This window comes from Chiroxiphia lanceolata, chromosome 11, assembly GCF_009829145.1.
Source record: "Chiroxiphia lanceolata isolate bChiLan1 chromosome 11, bChiLan1.pri, whole genome shotgun sequence".
Taxonomy (NCBI): Eukaryota; Metazoa; Chordata; class Aves; order Passeriformes; family Pipridae; genus Chiroxiphia; species Chiroxiphia lanceolata.
The window spans coordinates 9,312,214-9,332,288 of NC_045647.1; the positions used below are offsets into that span (position 1 = coordinate 9,312,214).

Genomic DNA, 20,075 nt, shown 5'->3' on the forward strand with positions numbered 1-20,075 from the left:
AGCTACAAAACAACTTCATTTTCTGCAAAACTGGTGCACAGACCTGCCAAGGGACTGAGCCACAGCTGTGGAAAGGTGCCCAACACAGTCCTGAAAGCTACAGTTTCTCTCTCTCTCTCTCTCTGATGCAGTGCTAGTGACTGAAGCATAAAGCAGGAGACAAAACGAAGCTGACAGGGTTTGCTCATGTAATTTCACAACTGTTAAGTGGGTGCCACTAGAATGCACCTGTCATATGGGGGGTTTTTTGCTTTTGAAATAAAAAGGACTCCATAAACACCGCACTATAGAATTAACTGTACGTAAGTTCACAATCCAACAAAACTCAGACTGCTTGTAACACACTTAAATGGGTAACAACTTTTGCAAACATGAAAAAGCATAATTTTCATCTTCAATTATCACTGGAAATAAATATGCAGAAAGAAAACCTCAGTGGACAATTTTTTTATTGCAACACAAAAACATGGAGATTATGTCCCAGCTCAGATGTACTGACTCCAGTAAGAACTTCTGAGCTCTTCTGACTTGAACAAAACATGCCGAGCTTGTGAGCATATCAGAGAATATTGCAGCTGATTCCCTAACAATCTAAAAGCCCCATTTACTAGGGGTTGACCTACTCTTACCAAGCAAAAATTGCAAACCCTCAAAAGTACATTTTCAATACTAGCTTTGTCCCTTCTTAGGTTTCTGGAGAATTCAGGAAAGCATGTAGTAGTTTCAGGTTGTGTTTTCAGTTTTGTTTTTTTCAGTTTCACCTTCAGCCCCAGGAAACAGAAACTGAGCCTCTGCCAATTACAGCTCCTGATTCAATGCTATGAAGTTTACACTCACCCAGTCTGTTGTATTAAATTTAAATTAACAAAAACTGCTTAGAACAATAGGCTAGCAAACTATTCACTTGACACAAGCTTTGGTCTTCTGTGTGATATTTCACCATGTCTACAGAGCTTTTCCTGAAATTCTTTACCTCTTCCTTATTTGGTTTTTCAGAAGACTGTCTATTTTCAGCATCCACAGAAGGTTTACATAATTATTAGTTCAGTTGCCGTGTTAAAGTTACACCTAACCTTGGCCTAAGCTGTCTTCATATGAGTGCTTTTATAAGGTATGACCTACAGGAAAAAAATACAAATGCAAGTTTAAAACAACTCTCGCAACACTAAACAGCATTATAAAATCTTAATACAAACTGCTGACAAAAGAACAGAAAATTTATTTATGGCTGCCTTTGTATTTCAGCTTTAGAACAAGTCTACCATGTGCAAAGCTAGTTCTCCAAACAGTAGTTTGGAATTAAGGATTATACAGATGTACATCTTTTGAAGATACTGCATTGAGGTGGGATGAGAAACAAACCTAAAAAGCATTCAGTTAATGACAACCTACTTTCTTCTAACTATAATTTAACAAAGTAAAATGCAGTCTTTAACACCCCACAAAAGCACTTCAGCCCTTATTTCTTAGAGGGGCTTCATTTACACACCTCTTAAGATACAAGGGTTTATTTGTGTGGCTTATTATAAACCAGGAAAGTTCAAATCAGGGACAGCATCACTCACCAATAAACAAATTATTCAGACACTAGGGACATAAGATGTAGCATCCAAAATGACAAAATAGTCGATTTACATCAAATAAGAAACCAAGCCTCTGTTAATGGCTTCCTGTATTTTGTTATCCCACACTGGCTCTATATAAACCATCTGTGCTACACACACTTCAAGCCATCTTTCAACTATCAACAGGGCTTCTGCAGTAAAACAAACAATTACTAATAGATGTATCTTAGAGACAGATTTTAAATCAAAAAGCACAGTGCTCCAACACTCTGGTATTAATGAAAGAACAGAGCAAATCAATAGAGAATTTTCCCTGAACATCCGTTAGTAACAGAATACAGAGATGAAAGACGGGGGGAGCAACATTTGCTATCACACTCCCTCAGACAAGACAACACACACAGAATCTGGATTGAAAAACTACTCATTCTGAAAGAATTTTGTGACTTTTTCTTTTTTAACCAAAATCATGCAAGCCAAAGGAAAGAGCACAAAAAGCTATTGTCATTTGCAGTAGCAAAAAAGTATAATAAGGCATGTTGGAAACAAGTTACCAATGAAACTTAATCTGCTCTGCCAAATGGGGGGTATTAGGAGTTACACAACTTCTCATAGGACTTGGCACATGCACCCCTCAGCTATTGAAACAGGTAAAAAGTATCACGCTTGGCAGGAAATTAAAGAAGAGAAGTTGGAACAACTGAGAGCCATAGCCTGCTAGATTCACAAGAACTTCTAGACCATTTCTCATAGGTAACTTCTGTTCAGAGAAGACTGGAACATTAGCAAATGAGAGTTCCTCATACAAAAAAAATCCCACTTCTTAAGTGGAGGTTATTGATAAGAAGAGTATTTAATAAGGCAGATAGTTGTATATCCTGTGGTGAACCTACAATTATTGTCATTCAGGTTAAGGATATGCACCAGACGCAAGGAACTAGGAAGAGATCCACAATGCAGGGATCTGAGCTGTGTAAGGGGCAGAAGAAATACCCTCTGTCCATTTAAAGCACGCTTCCCACTAGTGTGCCCGCTCTGAGGTATCTCTGGCCTCCTTTCCAGCCCAGCATCCCTGCTCTCAGCCAAAGCAGGAACCACAAATGACAGCCAGCTCCCTCTCTCTGATTCACAGTACTGCTTGGTCATACCACAAGGAAACCTGGTTTTTAAAGTGGAAAATAACTGCAAACAGGACATTATGAAATTTGGACTATTACAGCACACTCAAAGACAGTGCAGTTCTTAGGGAGACAGCGTGCATATGTCCCTGGCATCCCATAATTAACCTGTGACACCCAAGTGACAGCAGGGTTTGTTCTGCTAAGTGTCTCCGCTCCCCACAACAAAGAAGCGGGGCTGGGGCTGCGGGGTCTCTGCAGCTTCACAGCCTCAGTGACACGGCAGGACCCGCAGGCAAATGCAGCCCGTTCATGTGTAACTTCATCGCAGCTACTGAAATGAGGCAACGAGAGCCCATCTCCGCTCCAAGGGCTGCAACACCCTGAGAAAAGCAGGAATTACAGCCACTCACAGGGCCTCGCTCGGGGGGGACACGAGACAGCCCCAGCCCCGCACCGGCCGCGCCCGCAGAGCCCCAGCGGTGCTCCCGGGGCTGTGCCCGGCTGCCCACGGGAACCCCGCGGACACGGCGGGGGCGAACGAGCCCAACGATCCCCGTCTCCAGGCGGCGGCGGCGGCACCGCCGCATCCCACCGAGGGGTTCCCGGGCGCTCCAACCCGCTCCCGGGGGTAGCGGCCCCGCCGCCGCCTCCCGCACCGCTCCCCCCGCCCGCAGCCCGCCCCGCACTGCCCCGGCGCCCCCCCCCGCCTCCGCCACCCCCGGCCCCGCTGCTGCGGGCTCAGCGCAGGCCCCCTCCCGGCCCCGCTGCCCCCGCGCCCCGGCCCGGCCCCGCACACCCCGGGCCCCCCCCAGCGCCCCCCGTTACCGGCTCCCCCCGCTCCCCCCCCCGCGCCCGCCGCTCCCGCCGCCCCCCGCGGCCCGGCCTGCCCCGCTCACCGTGTGCGAGTGCAGGCTCTGGCTCGCCTCGATCTGCGCTGTCAGCGGCACCGTGTCGTCCAGCAGCACCTTGCCGGCCGGCGGCTTCTCCATGAAGGCCATAGCGGAGTGGGGAGCGGGAGAACCGGCGCCGCCAACCCGCTTCCCGGGGCAGCTCCCGGCGCGGCCGCCGCTGTCAACACGGCAGCGCCGCCGCCGCCGCGGGGCCTTAGCGCCGCCGCACGCCGCTGCCGCCGCACGCCGCCAGGGGGCGCCGCGCCCCCTCCGGGGCGCCGCGGGTTCGAATCCCGGTCCCGCACCGGGAGGCGGCAGGATGGGGGGACACGGGGAGGTTCGTCCCCGGGAGCAATAACGGGGAAGGAGCGGGGGCCAGAGCGCAGGTGGCCGACCCGCCGCCCAAGCCTTCCACGCCCGGTGCCCCGGTGGCACCGACGGCAGTAGTAGCGGCGTGTAAGACATCAACCCCAAGGCACTGCTGGTCCTCCCATGGAGGACAACAGAAAAGGGCTGGTGTGCTTGCTGCTCTTTACCTTTTGGGGTGGTTTTTTTTGTGGTTAAAAGATCATAAAATAATCAAATAGCATCCAGTAACTCCTACCCAATTTCTAGATTTTAGTGTTTGGGTTTGGTTTTTTTCAGAAGACGTTTAAAGTTGTTCAGTTGAGTTCCACAACCTGGCTTTCATTGCAGAAGCATAAAAAACTTTCTATTTCAGTACTACGTAGCACTTGGGAACCTACAAGCTGGACACTTGTCTGCATTTCCTTTTGTCTTTTTACACCATACACAGGAATTACTTTCACTTAAGATGTTGTAAGACCACAGAGCTGGAGCTTTTTGTACACCTGTCTTGCAGCTCCCTGTTGAGAGGAAAATGGGCTGTGTGGTGTGGTTCATTAGCTGAATCTCAGGCTGGAACAGCAATCCTGACTCCCCAAACTACTCCTTGTGCCATGATCCAGGAGGTCAGGCACAGATTTGATTCATTTTTTTAACAGATATTAACACATCAACTTCCCACCTGGAGAGGAAGATTAATAAGAAACAGAGAAAGGAGTATGCCTGCTTTGGGAAAGTGTTTTACACAGCACAAGCCAGTGACAGACAGTGACCCGAAGCAGAAGGAAAGGAAACGGGAAGTGAAGCAGCTCCTACAAACAAGAGATAAGGAAAGCTCTCCCTAACTACTGCTTCCAGGTTGTGAACAGGCCAAACACCAGGCTTTGGAAACAGAGGGCATGGAGTCAAACACCTTAAACGTTACCCCTCCCTCTGCTCCAATGTGACTAACGCCTGGGGTTAGAGTGCAGCACACTCAGGCAGTGCACCTGTTTTACCAGTAATTTTCATTACAGGTTGAGGACAAACTCTCTTTTCACACCAAACAACTTCTGAGGTTATTTGCAGTCAAGGAAAGTTTCAAATGCATTTCTGCTGCACAGAAGATAGAAGGGATAACAGATGCTTTGCCAGAAAATTATAAGCCACCAATTGAAGGCCTTCTTCCTGATGGCATTGATCATTCCTGAAAGAAGTCTCTTAGTGTATAATGATCTTACGCTGGTAATGAATTTACCAAAAGCCTATTTTAACAAGGTGCTTTCAGTGGGCAAGGAGGAATACGTGTTCACACAGACAAGCAGAGAGAAGCCATTAATACTCAACTCATATGTCCCTGTTTGTCTTGCCCTCAGGAGCATAAGTACAGTAAGTACAAGTTGTGACAATATTTTTTTTTAAAGGCTCCTTCACTCTGCTTCTGGGAGGCAAGTTTCAGAGGAAACACCCACAGGAGCCATGTAGATTACAACACATCCTGCAGTAGACGTGTGTCAGTACCTCCACTTCTGTCCCACTTGTTAAATGCAGCATTGTCCCCTCCCCTGGAGCTTGTTGGCAATACAGCTGCTTTGTACAAAAGGAACAAGTTTTAACTGAACTTTGCTGGTGTGGACTGCGATTTTGCCAGAAAGAACAGCCTCAGCCACTCCAGAATTCCCACTGTGGCAGAGCAATGGCTTGTCTAAGCCACTTTTCCTCTTTTGCCACAGTAAGTACGTAGTTCTGCTGGTTTCACCTTGACAATACATAGAGGAAAATGAAAAGTTTTAAGCTTAATGCAGCTCTATCAGGATTAAGTTTGTACACTGTCTTTCAAGCATTTTTTGTTGCAAATTTACTGGATTGAGTGATGTCACATAAAAAGACAAAATCAAAACCAAGCATTTCTGGCCTTTACAGTAAAGTAGCACAGGCTGAACAGCTCTAACTGTCCGGCACCATGACTTTCACCATCCCTTCCATAACAGTCTTCCCACTTTCTCTGACCTGACATGATACTGAAATGTGTGCAATAGAACCCTTCAGCCGTTTCACTTCTGCTGCAGCTGTGACTTCTTCACCAATATACAAAGGAGCTGGAAACCGGATCTCCTGGGAGAGAAATATACACCCTTGACCAGGCATTTTAGTACCTAGAACTGCAGAAATAAGTCCATTGATCAGAACTCCATGTACAACAGTTCTCCCAAACCTAGACTTCTTTGCAAACTCTTCATTTAAATGCAAAGGATTTGTGTCACCTGTTAAGTAGGAAAAAGTAACAACATCATTCTGTGTAAAAGCTTTGGTAAGTTCAGCTTTGTCTCCAACTTTTATGTGTAAACTTTGAAGTACTGGATGTCCAAGCAGTGAGTTGATAAACGTCAGCTTTGTCAAGGCTCTTCGTCGGAACATTCCTCCAGAAATTCCTCGTCTGAAGGGCTGCAACATCTCCAGAAACTTCTGCTTTGTACAACCACACCAACAACTGCATTCAGTCTAGGACTAGTTCTCGACTGTTGCCAGACAATGCGAGAAGAAATGGAGATGTCTGTTTTGGGGAAAGAAAAAAACAAACAAGAACAAACTAAAGCCTTGAAAAAAAATCACCACCAAATGCACTCAAATGTGAAAATACCTAAATTTTCCTTTTACATGAAAGATTAGAAACTTAGAGCTGTGCCCCAGCAGATTTTTGTCCAGCCATGGCTTCAGAGACAAAGAATTCTCAGAATTCCTTTTATTAAGCAGCACCCTCTAGAAAAAAATAAGCTCTGGAAGTGCACGTTTGTAAGGTCTGTCAACAGTGATTATTAGAAAGGGAAGAAATGGGGCAGAGGAAATAAAAGACAGGACCAAGATGTGAACCATAAACAAAACCTGCCAGAAATTATTTTCTCACAGGTGCATTAATGACATCAGGACTTGTCACTGGACTGAAACCATAAAGTAATGAGACAGCCTCTACCATCACATTTTACAAGATTCATTATAAGGTGAGAACTGCTCAAACACAGGCCCACACACCTGCACTTAAAGGCATTTCACTCCCAAACCAAGGCATTTTTGCATCTAGGCCACCTCTCTGTGAAGAGACAGCATGCTCAGACAGACAGCCAAGTTTAGAGCCAGAACTGACAGCTGGGGGAAGCACCAAGCCCTGCAAGGCTTTACCTGCAGCACCCGGAAGGCACACCTCCTGTTCTGGTAGAAGCCCAGCAAGGTTAGAGCACTCCACAGCTTGACAAGGCCACTTAGTAAAAAGAAAATAAAATATACTAATAAAATTTTGTTTTATCAGTTTTCCTGCAACATAAATATCTTAAATAAAAATACTGTTACACTAAGAGTAATGACATTTAAACTGAGTTTAACAGCAGGTAAATTCACCAATAAGTTCCAGTACCAACACTATGTCCTGAAGGGGTATTGCAGTGGCTGCAGTCTCTTGTCTTTCACACACAGATATCTAATGTAACCTCTTCAAGCTCACTTTACCAGTTCTTGTTCTCTCTGTGCATTTAAGCTCCTTCTTCCCCTAAATCACCTGCAGTCGTCTTCACTATTTACAGTAACCATTCTGATCTTTTACTGTAGAAAGAGATCTAAAACAACACATTTCAAGGATGCTTAGTTCCTGTCTTAAACCATTTAAACCATTCAGGTTTAAAGCAGGAATAACATCGATGCACAAAGTTACCAAGCCTTAGTAATTACTTTCTGCATGCTGATGGTAAATATCTGCAAGTTAGGCTTAATTCTTCAAAGACTATTCTTAGCTTAGAAGTTCTGGTTTTCTTACAGACAATACTTTCATGGCAGTATCAGAAGCATGTACTAACTGTACCTTACCTGCTAATAACTCTTAATATGGCAGACAGAGTTTTTTCTTCATATGTTAAGACATCAACAGGCAAAGCTGCTCCAACCTATGAAAAAAATGTTATTAAATAAGTTCTATCCTATTCTCTTGTAGTGGTTTATAAGCAAGCGATTTCACTCCCAGCATGTGACATCATGTTATAGTTACACTCAAATCTCAAAGGAGTGTTTCAGTTACAAATAAACAGCACCTTTTCTCTCAGAGTTCTTTAGCTAGAAGCCACTTATTTCCACATTACAGCTGGAAAAACACGGACCCACAGGTGATGTGACCTGATCAAAGTTACCCAGCAATACTGTAAACAGAGCAAGAACAGTACTGTGGATTTCCCATCCACAAAGCTTTTCCCTTCATATAGTTCTCATTCTAAAGCCTCCCTATAGCAAAAGCATCAATACTTCACATTCTAAAAACCAGATATCAAAGAACGGTTTGAGTTGGAAGGGACCTTAAAGATCATCTCGTTTCAACGCCCTGCCATGGGCAGGGACACCTTCCACCAGAACAAAGTGTCCAAAGCCCCCATCCAGCCCGGCCTTGAGAACTTCCAGGGATGACTGAAGCCACTTCACCACGGACACTAAACTGAGACGTGCAGCCCAGCACCACTGGGAGCAATGATAACGTGGGCTGGGGAGCAGGTACCCGCTTACGGGAGCGGCAAACCGAGGACACTTCTCCCTCCTCGCCTGCCCCTCGGCCCGTGCCCTCCGCTCGGACACTGCTCTGCTGTGCCGGGGAACAAAGGGCAGGCAACCGGCCGCTCCCCCAAGGCTCTCCCGGCCCGGAGCCGCCGCCGAGAGACGGACCCCGACCCCAATCCCGATCCTGATCCCGGTCCCACCTCTCCGTGCAGCTCCCTCAGCGCCGACACCACCAGCTGCTTGAACTGCGCGGCGTTCGGCCGGGCCCCGCCGTCGGGCAGCTCCCTGTGGGAAACAGAGCAGAGAGAGGTCTGAGGGGGGTCTGAGAGGGGTCTGAGGGGGGTCCGGGGGGGTGCCGGGGAGGCTCACAGGCGCACGCGCAGATAGTGGTGCCGGGCCGCGCTCCGCAGCACACGCCGCTCGAACGCAGCCGGCGGCGGCTCCGCGCGAGCCGCCATGGCCCGCCCGACCCCGCCCACCTCGGCGCGCGCCCCCGTCCGGCCAATGGCGGCGCGGGGCCGCGCGCCCGCCCCTTCTGTACGGCGGCCGCGCGCGGTCAGCGTCGCCATGGCAACCGCGCGCCGCGGCCCCACGGTTCGCGGGGACAGCGAAGCGCAGCCCTGCAGACGGGCAGCGTCTGAGTCTGACAGGAACCTCGGGGAAGCTGAGGGAACAGATGGCGTTTCCAAGTGCTACACGCGAGGTTTTCGCTTGGGAAAGGCAAATATTGAGCGCTGCGCCACAAACACGCTATTGGGAGAGCGGCACGCAGAGATGCTCCTTCGCTTCCCCTTCAAACAAGTGTGGTGGTCGCGATGCAGTTCCCGAGGCAGCGTGGTCCCGGTGAAGGTGATGCCTGGCACCGTGACAGGTCACAAACACTGAGGGCACTGTGTTATCCCAGCCTCTGTTTTGCAGTACACGCAGCTGAAACGGATTTGAGAAGTGCACAGCACGAGGCTGGCAGATCAACACCTACTTGAGGAGGTAAAATAACACAGTTTTAGTACCTTGTACCTGATCTAAAAATTGGTGTGAAATATATCCTTGGGAGAGAAACAGCAGAAAGGATGGAAGTATCTCTACTCTGCCGAAATGATGAAACATTAGCCCCGGCAAAAGAACTTCATAGGGTCTTCTTTTACAAAAAGGTTTACCTGGGAACTGGTATCAGCAGCAGCAGGATAACACTGCAGTAGCCTGATCTGATGTTTGAGTCATGGCCCAACTCAAAGGACACCAGTTGCCTCTGCCATCACACTGCTCAGTCTGTGCAAAGGTCCTGTGTTATTCCAGCAGAGCTTTCTCATGTTTAGCACCACAATCCACCTGAACTCCACTCCCAGACTGACTTAAAAACTGTACATAAAACACCAAACATTCAGAAAAAAATACTTCAGCAAAAGCAAGTATTATTTCACATGTACCAAAGTAATTTTCAGGTTGTTAGTTAGGTTAAATAAAAGGCAGCTGTAAAATTAAGTAGATCTAAGTGCAGGCCTATAAGAGACCTTCAGGAATATAATGTTTCTTGTGGAAACCAAGAACCAGTTACTGCAATGCTCAATAAATCAGTTCTATGATAATTTGGCAAGACTTAATCAGAGCAGCCAGTTTTATTGGGACCGACAATACCTACAGAAGCTGGTATTACTTTTAAGATAAGTAAAATTTTATCGCCAAACAGCAAAACTTGGAGGTCAGGTGTTGTATAATCTCTTTTGGTTATTGCAGTAGGGTGAGTGCTGCTCTCCATGAGGCTCTGGCAACAGGAGCTACAGGACCTGAGGCACCCCAAGTGCATCCAGGGAGCTGCTGTAAGGCTGGGGCTGTGTCAGCTGCAGTGAGTCAATAACGAGCACACACAGGACTGTACAGGAAGGCTGGACACAACAGGTCAGTTTTTTATTAACCAAAAGTGAAGCTGAACCCCAGAGTGGTTTAACTTGTTAAAACCATATGGTTTTATATGGCAGATATTTTTCTTTCATGTTCAACACTACAGTGCAAGAACCAAACTTTGCAGCTGTTCATCCTTTGAGAATCAAGTACTAAAATTAAAATGAATTAAAATAAGGGTCCCTCAATGAATTAATTAAAAAAACATTTAACTCAAAAGAACAGACCAATTTTAAGAACTGTCTTATTAAATTTTCCCAAGTGAAAGACCTTTAAAAGCACTTGGAGCCTTGAGGTAGCAACTTTATGCAGAATTCAGTTCCCCTCCTGCCCCACAGAGGAAAATTAGTAGCACATTATTAGCTCCAGCCAGCTAAGCTGAGTGTCTCCTGTGAGGTTAGTGACTTTCTCTTGCCTCTTGAAATAGCAGTGGAGTGCTGCAGAGCTCCAGGAGGAAATCCACAGGGAAGGCCTCTTGAAATAAAATATATGGTTTGAAAAAAGTTAAAATGATCAGCAATAACCATAACAACAAAAATTATCTGGAGTGAAAAAACCCAACGTGTTTGTATTTTGGCAAGACTAGTTTACAAATACATGTCAAGAACAAGAGTCTGCTTTCAGCCAACAAAAAAAGAAAGAATGGAAGTGACATTCAAAGGGATTTCGGGTTTTGTTGCCCTCTGTGCAAAATTGCACTTTGTTTTTAAAGTTTTATTTTAAAGTTTTAAGTTTTGCACTTTTGTTTCTAAAAATAGAGCACTTTTGCCCTTTCTTGTTCTTTTACATTTTGAAACCTGTGCTGTGACATTAGACAGAAATACCATATGCCAGGATATTTGACCACTGAAAGCTCCTCTCACTGACTTCACCACAACCACAAGCAGGGAATCACAAACAGGAGACTTGTCTTCCTCTAGGTCTCGAAGACATGATCCTCTGTGCCCACTTTGCTGCTGAGTTCTTTTATTAAAAACTAGATCTCTCTCTAGTGCCAATTTCAGAGACTCCATGGCAGATTTACTGAACTCTGAGCGGTAACAAAACACCTGGGCTTGTTCTCTACAACAACTGTGATGAACAGTCAAAGTGAAAAGGAATGAGCTGAGATACAGCTCAGCTCATGGAGCAGGATGGGGCAGATGGTCACAAACAGGTGCTCCACTTACTCCCTCGACCACTCACACGTTCCAGCTTTGCTCACTGCTGGTGCTCTAACCAGATTCCTGCCAATATTGAGTATCACACCATCTTCATGCTCCAAAACTGTACAGAACAGGTTGGTTAAACCACACCAAACTAATCAGGCATGTTGCACATTATAGCTCTTAAATGGATGACCTTTCTTAGTTCATTCTCTTTCAGCTCAAGGTCAGCTGCCTTTCTACACCATGGAATGCTGCTGCACAGACCCTGGGTGCAGGACAGCATTGCCAACTATGCCTTTGCTCCAGGGAGCCCAGAGAAAAGCAAAACTTCAAACGCTTGTTCTTGCTCCCATGGGATCCCAATTTTCTGATTTTATATTCTCATCTTTTCCTTTGACTTCTAGAAGCCATCAAATCCTCCCTTCCAGGCAGAAATATCTCAAGAGTCTAACATCTGCTTTGCCTGGTTTTTGGTTAAGCTTCAGAACAACTGCCCATGTTTGCCTGTGCTGAGGTTACAGTCCTGTCCTGCAAGAGAACCAAAGGCTGTAAGAACCAGAATCCATCTGTAAGGCAGCCCAACCTGCCAGGCTCCTTTGGATAAAGGAGAGGATATTCTGCCTGGGAGCAACAAAGGCCAGCTGGTGATTACTCACAGCAATTTTCTGTTTAGTTCACATGACAGCTTAGGCAGCACAGAAACTCACGCTGGTTCAGAGACCGGTTTATGTCTGGTTCACAGGACAGTCACGAGCTAGCTTCAGAAAGGCTCCTGTCATGGACCCCAAAGTGTCTTAAAGTTAAATCTGTTATCATTGCAAGAACCTGATGAGTGAGTTTTTTTCATCTCTTCTTGGGATTTTTTTTGTTCGTTTGTTCTGAGTTTCTTAGGGCTTTTGTTTGCTTTTTAATTCTGTAATCAAAAGAATTACTTTTGTCTTTGGTGTTAAACCTCGGAAGCATGAATGAGAAGTACCTGCTGCTTCTTTGGCTGTAATTTATGACAAAGAAACAGCCGAGGAAAGCAAGGGAAATTCACTGTTCTAAAATACATGCAGTTAGAACAGCCACTAGACATCACAACCAGGACTTTAATAATATGGAAACACCGAGATCAGTGGTGTCCATTACAAATCATTTGCATTATATAAAAATATGACTGAAATTACAGTAACTGGACAACAGCCATTCAAATTGATCAACTTTCCATCTTGCTCATATTGCAGGAAATGGGAGGAAAATCCATTGGGGGGGGCGGGAAAGTGTCCAGAAATCAACTTAGAGTTGCTGCTAAGCATCTCGTGCCTCAGAGAAACATCCACTGTGATAACTAAAAGCAGGAATTCAAGATTAGCATCCTTCCATTCTTGCTCGCATGGCCATGAATAAAAAGAGCAGGTTCTGTTACACTAGCATTCACAATTAAAATTTTATAACCCCATAAAACACCAGTACGTTTTGCATGAGCTGCGGAAGAATGCAAATTCAAAGGGTCACTAGATTTATTACCTCCAAAATCAATGTCTTAATATAAATATTCTGTTTGTACACCATAAAAATGTCCTTCTTATGGTCTGATTCTTATTTAGATAATACTCTGATAAAATCTCAGCCATATGCCAATTAAGGTCATTAAAGCTATAGAAACAAGAATCTACCTAATAAATGCTGCAAATTTAACAGGTATTTTAGATAAACATGATTAGCTTAGTTATCACCTAGACCAAAAAGACTCCTCAAACACACCAACTGCGTAGTTAGCAAAGACATTTGCTTTACAAAGTCAAATGTTGCCAACTTTTGAAAAGTTTAGCAAATCAATGTGGTATTTGGAAGCAACCAAGTGTCTAATGAAGTTAGAATACTGTGAAATGTTAGGACTGGGGGAAGCTCCTGTAAACAAGTACAGAAGTAGTCTTCATTTAAATTACAAAACATTCACCTCCTTAAAAAGCTTTAAAACTGACCCAGTCAACAACTGTGCCCTGGGAAATCTAGCAGTATAAAGGATCTCTGTAAGCAAGAGAAGGTCATACGTTGTGATCTCACCACCATAAAATGTACTCAGTGTCAGGAACAAGGAGCAAGTCTGGGGAGATGACAATTATGACACTTTCAGGCCATTTGATCTGAACCACTGCACTTTTTTGGGCAGCATAGAGTAAAACAATTTTTTTTGCTGCTCAGAAAACACTTAAAATATAGTAATGTTTCATTTTCTGCATTTGGTTGCTAAGCAGACTCTCCTATGTCCCCAGCTCGGTTTACTTGGTTTAAAGAGCTATTTAGTACCTGCCACTTTCAGCAGGTGGACAGAAATTTCAGTGCCATCTTATTCACTGGCTCCATTGATATTTTAACTTCAAACCCAGATGCTACAATTAAAAGCAAATTTGACATTGTGTAAGGAAAGCATCAGATGAAGGTAATAAGTCCATAAAAGGCCTGTATTCCACAGGCTGCCTCTGCAGAACAGGCAACCTCCCACTACAGAATCTGATTGGAAAATTTATCCCAACAGTAACACTCAGAAGGAAGGAGGCTTCTATATCTTGCACACTTTGGGTTTCATATCAGGCACTTGAACTGTTGGACAGATGCCATTCTGAACCAAGTAAGTGAACATAGGGTTAGAATCATCTTTAATCTAGGTCTAATAATGAAGTATCAGCAGCAAAGTGGAGGCAGGGAGTGAGCAATCCATCTGTGCTGAGACTTGTTTATGGTTTCTAAAATGCCCAAGAAAACAGCAGCAGTAACTGTTCCATAGTGTCCGTTGTCCTTGTGAGTTGTGTTGCTGATAGGAGGCTTTTCTGTGTCTTGAACTAAGAAGGCATTGAGGTACCCTGTGCCTAATTCCCTGGATCCAACAGGTCCATGCTAGAGCCAAACATTGCCACCAGTTGCTCCTCATAATGCGTTATATTCCTCTTCATAATGTCCATGCAGGGTCCAAGCAACCGCTCAAATGCTTGCACATCCATGACTGCAAAGGAACAGAGGTGAAAACACGATCATTTGTCAAAAAGGACACCACACACCAATCTGGCTTTTAAACTGAAAACAGACCTCCAGTCCAACCCACTCAGGTCAGAAACAGAAATCATGTCTCTGATTTCCCTCTGTACTGTTATTTGTAGAAACAAGATTAATGAAATACAAACCTGACCTCAAGGACAAATACAGAAGCAAAATACATCCCACACTGGCATTAAAAGATCACCTGAAGGGTGTGTGTGACAAACAAGCTGTACACAAGAAGCCAATGCCCTTCAGAGAGTACACACAACTCACGCAGAAAATAGAGAATCTGCCATAAGGAAGCAGAGGTGCTTCTCTGACTTCCATGTGGAGCCCTGTTCCAGCCCCTGCCCCTGCCTTCTGGTGTCTGACTGCCAGTTAGCAAAAGGTTGCTGGTTTTGAATAGCTGCTCACTCAGGCATGCTCCATGAGACAAGCAAAGACCAGAAAAGGGTAACTAGAAACACAGAACATCTGCTTACCTAAACATTTGACCTCCCCAACAGCATAGGCAGAGGCTGCTCTGGGTTTGTTGGTAACAAGTGCAAGCTCTCCAAAATACTGCCCTCTGTGACACCGGGCAATCTCCACTTCTTGGTTAGCTTCTTTACTCGTCATAGTCTGTCAAACAGTGCAGTTTCATTATTTGCACACAGTTCTGTCCTTGTGCAAGGCTGCAGTTCACCCCACATACCTTACACACATGCAACAGCTCATTGGTTTAGGGCCTTTAACCCAGAGATTCCCAAGTCATGGTCTCTGCTGGTCGAACACCTCAACACCATGATAAGAAGGGCATGTGCCAGCCCACAAGTGTTGAGACTGGCAGGTATTTACTGTTAAATCAACCTAACACAGCCTTTATCATCTACCACAAGCTGTTCCCCAAGGCTGCTTTAAATGCCAACATCCAGTATGTCACTAGAGATAACAGACCCCACTTTTTCTAAGCTACAGTTTTCTGTAATGACAGAAGAAAAGTTTCATCTCCACCCTTAAGGCAAGGGAGAGTGTATCAGGTTAGTTTGCAGAGCAGCAGATAGAAGTAAAAGACTTTTCTACTTTAGTAAACTAACTTCAGGTATGGGAATTTACAAGCTACATCACATGAGTAATGATGATAAACATCACAAAATAATATATTAAAATAAGTCAGGGTAGGCTTTTTCATATCTCTTGTATTAATCAATAGAATAAGGGATTGACCTAAACCCTAATCACTCAATTTGCACTCACCTTGCTTTTAATCAAGATTTTTACTTCACCAGATTCTACAATGTAAAAACAATCTGCTTTATCGCCCTGTGAAGAGGAAAAGGTAAAATAAATTATTTTTTACTTGACTTATACATACTTGAAAGTATGTATAAAGGGCATTAACTCATTCACTTTGAACTAGGCCTTGTGCAGAAATCTGCTAGAACTGACAAACATTCAGATTCCTAACATTAAAAGGTGACTGGTTGGATAACACATTAGAGGAACCCACAAGGAAGTAACTATTAGTGCATGTCATCCAGTGAGAGGGCAGGAGGAAAGGGAAACACAAAGGAGATTGATGATATAAAGCAAAATCACTTAAGTGTAAACCTTCTGCTCTTGACAGAAGTAGCCAGTTGTGAAACTAAGCAGAGCCTAGAATTTCTATAGGCAACTTTTAATAAAACACCAATTTAGTGACTGTGTTTCTGGATGTCAGCAGGAAAAAAGATCCATTAAACTAAGTATGAGCTCAGTCAATTCATGGTAAAATAGCAGGAGACAGAAGAACCCAGAATAGCTGCATTTGAGGAGCACAAGCATAGAAAGGAAGAGGAGGATAGTTTACAGAAAGGCAAGTCCACAATGCAACCCATCTACATGAGGAATGATGCAATGGCTCCATAGAGGTAGTGAGAATGGTAAGGAATAAAGCACTCAGCATCATGTCATTAAAGGAAAATCAGACACATAGGGGCAAGTGGGAGAAAATAAAAACTGGTAGCCATTTTATATCAAGCTCTAAGAAAGATACCACAAGTTGTTGTTGAATGACTGGGTGTGAAATAAAGAACTGTGATTTAGTCCAATTCAGCTGTTTCTATGAAAAAGGCACTGTGAGAGTGACCAAGCACACCCAGAAAGGTACTGAACTCTCTGTTCTTTGGGATATTCAAAAGTCATCTGAACACAGTCCTGGGCAACAGGCTCTCCATGGCCCTGCCTGAACAGGGGGGTTTGGACAAGGTGACTTCCAGAGGTCCCTTCCAATCTCAGTCGTTCTGCAATTCTGTGAGAGTTTCTAGAACCTTCTTCACATCTCTCAATCCCCACCCCATTGCAAACCTTCAGCAGATCCCAGTTTACATCTGCTCTGGAGAGCTTTGCCAGCACTTAATTTCAAAGTTTCATCTGTGACAGAGAGGACTTTCCCTTTCTGTATCAGCCCCTGTGGGTTTGGCATAGGGCTGGAAGTTAGAGCAGAGATCCAGCACATGCCTCCTGCTATAAATCACAAGCAAAGGGAGTAAAGGCTTCAGGGAGAGAGGCTGGAAAAAGAACTGATAAGGGAATGGGAGCAGCTCAGCAAAAAACCCTGAAATAAGAGAGAGAAATCTGACATTAAGTCAAGTGGGCAAGGAGATGATGAATGTGATGGGAAGAATGGAGGGAGATAGTTACAACCAGAGTATGAAACATGGGCTGGAAGAAAATAATGCAAGATTTAAATACAGAGTTACAGAATAAATTAGGCCTTTAGCTGAGTTTCCTGGGGGTGGTCATAAGTCATCCAGTGCAAAGCTTTTCATTCACCATTGCCATCTATCACAACATGAGCTAATACTCCCAGCACACTTCTGAAAGAGTAAGTACTTAAATAATACTTTTTCTAACAGAATGGAAATAAACTGAGTGGGAGACATCCTCGTAACACTACTAACAATTTTCAAGTGCTTTAAAGCTTACTGCCCTTAACTGAAGGGCCAAATTCCAGAAGGGTAATTAAAATATAAAATTATCCACAAGAGAAAAGGAGGAAAGGGGTTCGTGGAATTGATGCAACTGCTGCAATGTAAGAGTTATCATATCTTTTCCAAGCTTAGAATTCCATCAGCTCTAGCAGTGTACCACCAGACCTATCCAGACTATTAATCCTCCTTTTAAGGATAATTACATCCTTGTCCTTAATTCAGTTATTACAAAAGATTAAAACCAACTGTGTAATTGGATCACTGATGGTGTGAGTTCCCAGTTTTGAGACTGATTTATAAGCTCTGATTTTGCTGAGAATTCAGTCTTCTCAGAGTCTTAAGAGTTTCAACTTACAAAACTGAGGGTATTTTTGGAGAGAAGTAATTTGACAGTATTGGCTTATCAGCAAACTAAAGTTTCCTGCATCCACTTATCTGACATTGCAAGTAATTAAGATTAATTATTCAAGACATTATCAAGGAGTCATATTCTGTTTATAAAACAAGAATAATGGTTGTAACCAAAAACCTGCAATTCCAGGTAAGCCAAGGACTTTTTTGAATTCACTTCTACGTGAACTAAAGCACTTTTGCAACACAGCAACCCCAAGCTAAACTTGACACAAAATCCCATTGTTTCATCAGTAATAGTTTCAAAAAGTTGTGTCACAGCCAAAAAAAAAAAAAAAGAAATCACACAGCCTTAGCTTGAGTTCATCCAGCTTCATTTTCCACCACTCCAGCCTTGATCTGCTGCAGCAGACAAAACATACACCAACCACCAAAGGCTGTCAACTGAGCCAGACCACACCACTGAAATACTCTTTCTAAAAGCATCAGGAAGAACAGCGGTTTTAGTTAACCCTGATAGTTCTTAGAATAGTAAACTGGGTTGGGTCCAACTAGGTAAACATTCCAATGACTGCATTTACTTTCATTCAAACCATACTCATGCTGAATTGTTCGTTTCTGTTGTTCAGTCAGACCTAGGCATTAGAGATGCCTTAACTACATGCTTGTGATTCCTTTTTTGATCTGGTCATAGGGCCTAGGAAAAGTCTAGCTGGGGGCTTTCATGGAAAACTGCATAGGCAGACATTTAATTTCAGCTTCTGAAGGCACACTCCTCTTGAAACCTTGCAAAGACCATTTAGAAAACACAAGTAAGAGAAGAAATACCCAGAAGCTAAAGTGGTAGAATAAATTTGCAGCAAAATACATACTGTCCATTCCCCAAACATTCAAGAAGTGGTTAAATAAATTGGAAGTATTAAAGAATAAGAGCCAAGTTGGTCCAAGTAATAAGATTCTATAAGTCAACTCCACACAAAAAAAAAAAAAAAAAGCAGAGAAAGGAGAATGGTAAAGAGAAGTTTAGAGTTCAAGTACCTGAGAAATGATACGTTCCCCATCTTGGTAGACTTTCTCTCCTATAACATCCACTATCTTCATTCGCTCTGACGCCTGGAACAAAGAGGAAAATTAGAAACAATAATCAATTATAGCTCATGTCTATGAACTCTCCTGAATCTCTATGGCCTCTCCTGAAATGAAGAGGCATTCACTAGACACACAAACACACAATTTATAAATATAGCCCCAAAATGACATGGTCATAGTGCTGCAACACAGTTCACAAGATGCCATAATCAACAGGGAAAGAAAATTGTCTAATGTCCCATCCCTGTGCTTTTCTTACCTGCAAAGTTAAAAAATAACTGATTTGGCCCGTTTAGAGCAATAAGGCAGGGAGGAGGGGAAATCACTTCCTTAAATATTCAGTTGAAATTTGAAGAAAGAACTCAGAAAAATGTCATAAACTTACTACCTTCCACTAGCAACATCACTTCAAAACATTTTAATGACTTTACAGTTGAATATGTAGGGGGCGGGGTTTGTCCCAAAACTCATTCCTAGAGTGGCAAGGAAGGGAATATGAAAAGGACAAGGGCTGTGAAGCATGAGCAGGCACTGCAGCCAGGATGCCCAGCAGCAAGGGCAGGAGACCCTATCTGACATGCCACAGAACAGCCTGAGTCTTCATAATCAGGAAGGGGGAAAGAGAACAGCTACAATTATCTCCTGTGTTTCCCACAGCCCATCTAAAACCCCACAAAACAATTTTATTGCTTCAGAGCAGCATAAAAAAACATACCAAGAAAGGAAGAAAATCCTGCTGTTAAAATTCAACAGATGATTCAGTTGTAATCAATCCATTCATTCCCCAAATGCACCTTAATCTTGCCTATGTTTGAGAAATCAAAATCTGGTCCACGCATGATTCAACTGCAATGTGTCATGCAAAAAGCCATCCCAGTGCTAATGAGTTATTTTTCTGTATCTTTAAATATTTGAGTCACTTCTGTTCTCAAAAAAAAAGGCACACTGATGGAACCAGTTTAAGCCAGGCACTGAGGAAGAAGGTGTTGTGTAATTTACCCCTTCCACAGCTACAGTATATGTCCAAAATCATGTGTATTAGAGGTTGTTATTCACACCTAGTGATACTTGGCAATTTTGTAATCTTCTCCCAAAGGGATAAAGAGTTTTTCTCAAATACTAAAGATAAATCATGAGAAAGATTTTTTTATCATGAGAACACAAAGAAAAGCTAAATTATGATGTA

At 43.8% G+C, this 20,075-nt stretch overlaps 4 protein-coding genes and 1 long non-coding RNA gene across 12 annotated transcripts in view; 1 reads left to right on the forward strand and 4 right to left on the reverse strand.

Moving 5' to 3' along the window:
- The window catches only part of PXK (PX domain containing serine/threonine kinase like), a 35,756-nt gene extending 31,959 nt beyond the window's left edge, over positions 1 to 3,797 (reverse strand). For all 8 annotated transcript variants that reach the window (XR_004359139.1, XM_032699438.1, XM_032699437.1 and 5 more), the window contains exon 1: positions 3,583 to 3,797. Coding sequence is in view for 7 of the 8 variants with exons in the window: in XM_032699438.1 (XP_032555329.1) it covers positions 3,583 to 3,684 (102 nt within the window). In the remaining variant the exon portion in view is untranslated. The remainder of the gene's footprint in view (positions 1 to 3,582) is intronic.
- A 1,425-nt stretch (positions 3,798 to 5,222) lies between these two features.
- On the reverse strand, positions 5,223 to 6,383 carry HTD2 (hydroxyacyl-thioester dehydratase type 2). Its single transcript, XM_032698610.1, has one exon. It carries the CDS (start codon positions 6,352 to 6,354, stop codon positions 5,848 to 5,850), a length of 507 nt encoding a protein of 168 aa, XP_032554501.1. The 5' UTR covers positions 6,355 to 6,383; the 3' UTR covers positions 5,223 to 5,847.
- Positions 5,735 to 8,905, reverse strand: RPP14 (ribonuclease P/MRP subunit p14). The gene is made up of 5 exons (XM_032698612.1): positions 8,800 to 8,905; positions 8,631 to 8,715; positions 7,756 to 7,832; positions 7,078 to 7,156; positions 5,735 to 6,454 (listed from the first exon to the last, which is right to left on the reverse strand). Exons 1-5 carry the CDS (start codon positions 8,886 to 8,888, stop codon positions 6,398 to 6,400), a joined length of 387 nt encoding a protein of 128 aa, XP_032554503.1. The 5' UTR covers positions 8,889 to 8,905; the 3' UTR covers positions 5,735 to 6,397.
- Positions 8,906 to 9,012: 107 nt separating this feature from the next.
- The window catches only part of LOC116792052, a 29,334-nt gene continuing 18,271 nt past the window's right edge, over positions 9,013 to 20,075 (forward strand). The window contains exons 1-2 of the long non-coding RNA XR_004358989.1: positions 9,013 to 9,417; positions 10,165 to 10,326. This is a non-coding gene — a long non-coding RNA (uncharacterized LOC116792052). The remainder of the gene's footprint in view (positions 9,418 to 10,164; positions 10,327 to 20,075) is intronic.
- The window catches only part of PRKAR2A (protein kinase cAMP-dependent type II regulatory subunit alpha), a 61,981-nt gene continuing 52,778 nt past the window's right edge, over positions 10,873 to 20,075 (reverse strand). Inside the window, exons 8-11 of the mRNA XM_032698609.1 lie at positions 18,839 to 18,913; positions 15,735 to 15,800; positions 14,981 to 15,119; positions 10,873 to 14,463 (exon numbers count right to left, since the gene is read on the reverse strand). Coding sequence (XP_032554500.1) covers positions 14,330 to 14,463; positions 14,981 to 15,119; positions 15,735 to 15,800; positions 18,839 to 18,913 — 414 coding nt within the window. The 3' untranslated portion in view covers positions 10,873 to 14,329. The remainder of the gene's footprint in view (positions 14,464 to 14,980; positions 15,120 to 15,734; positions 15,801 to 18,838; positions 18,914 to 20,075) is intronic.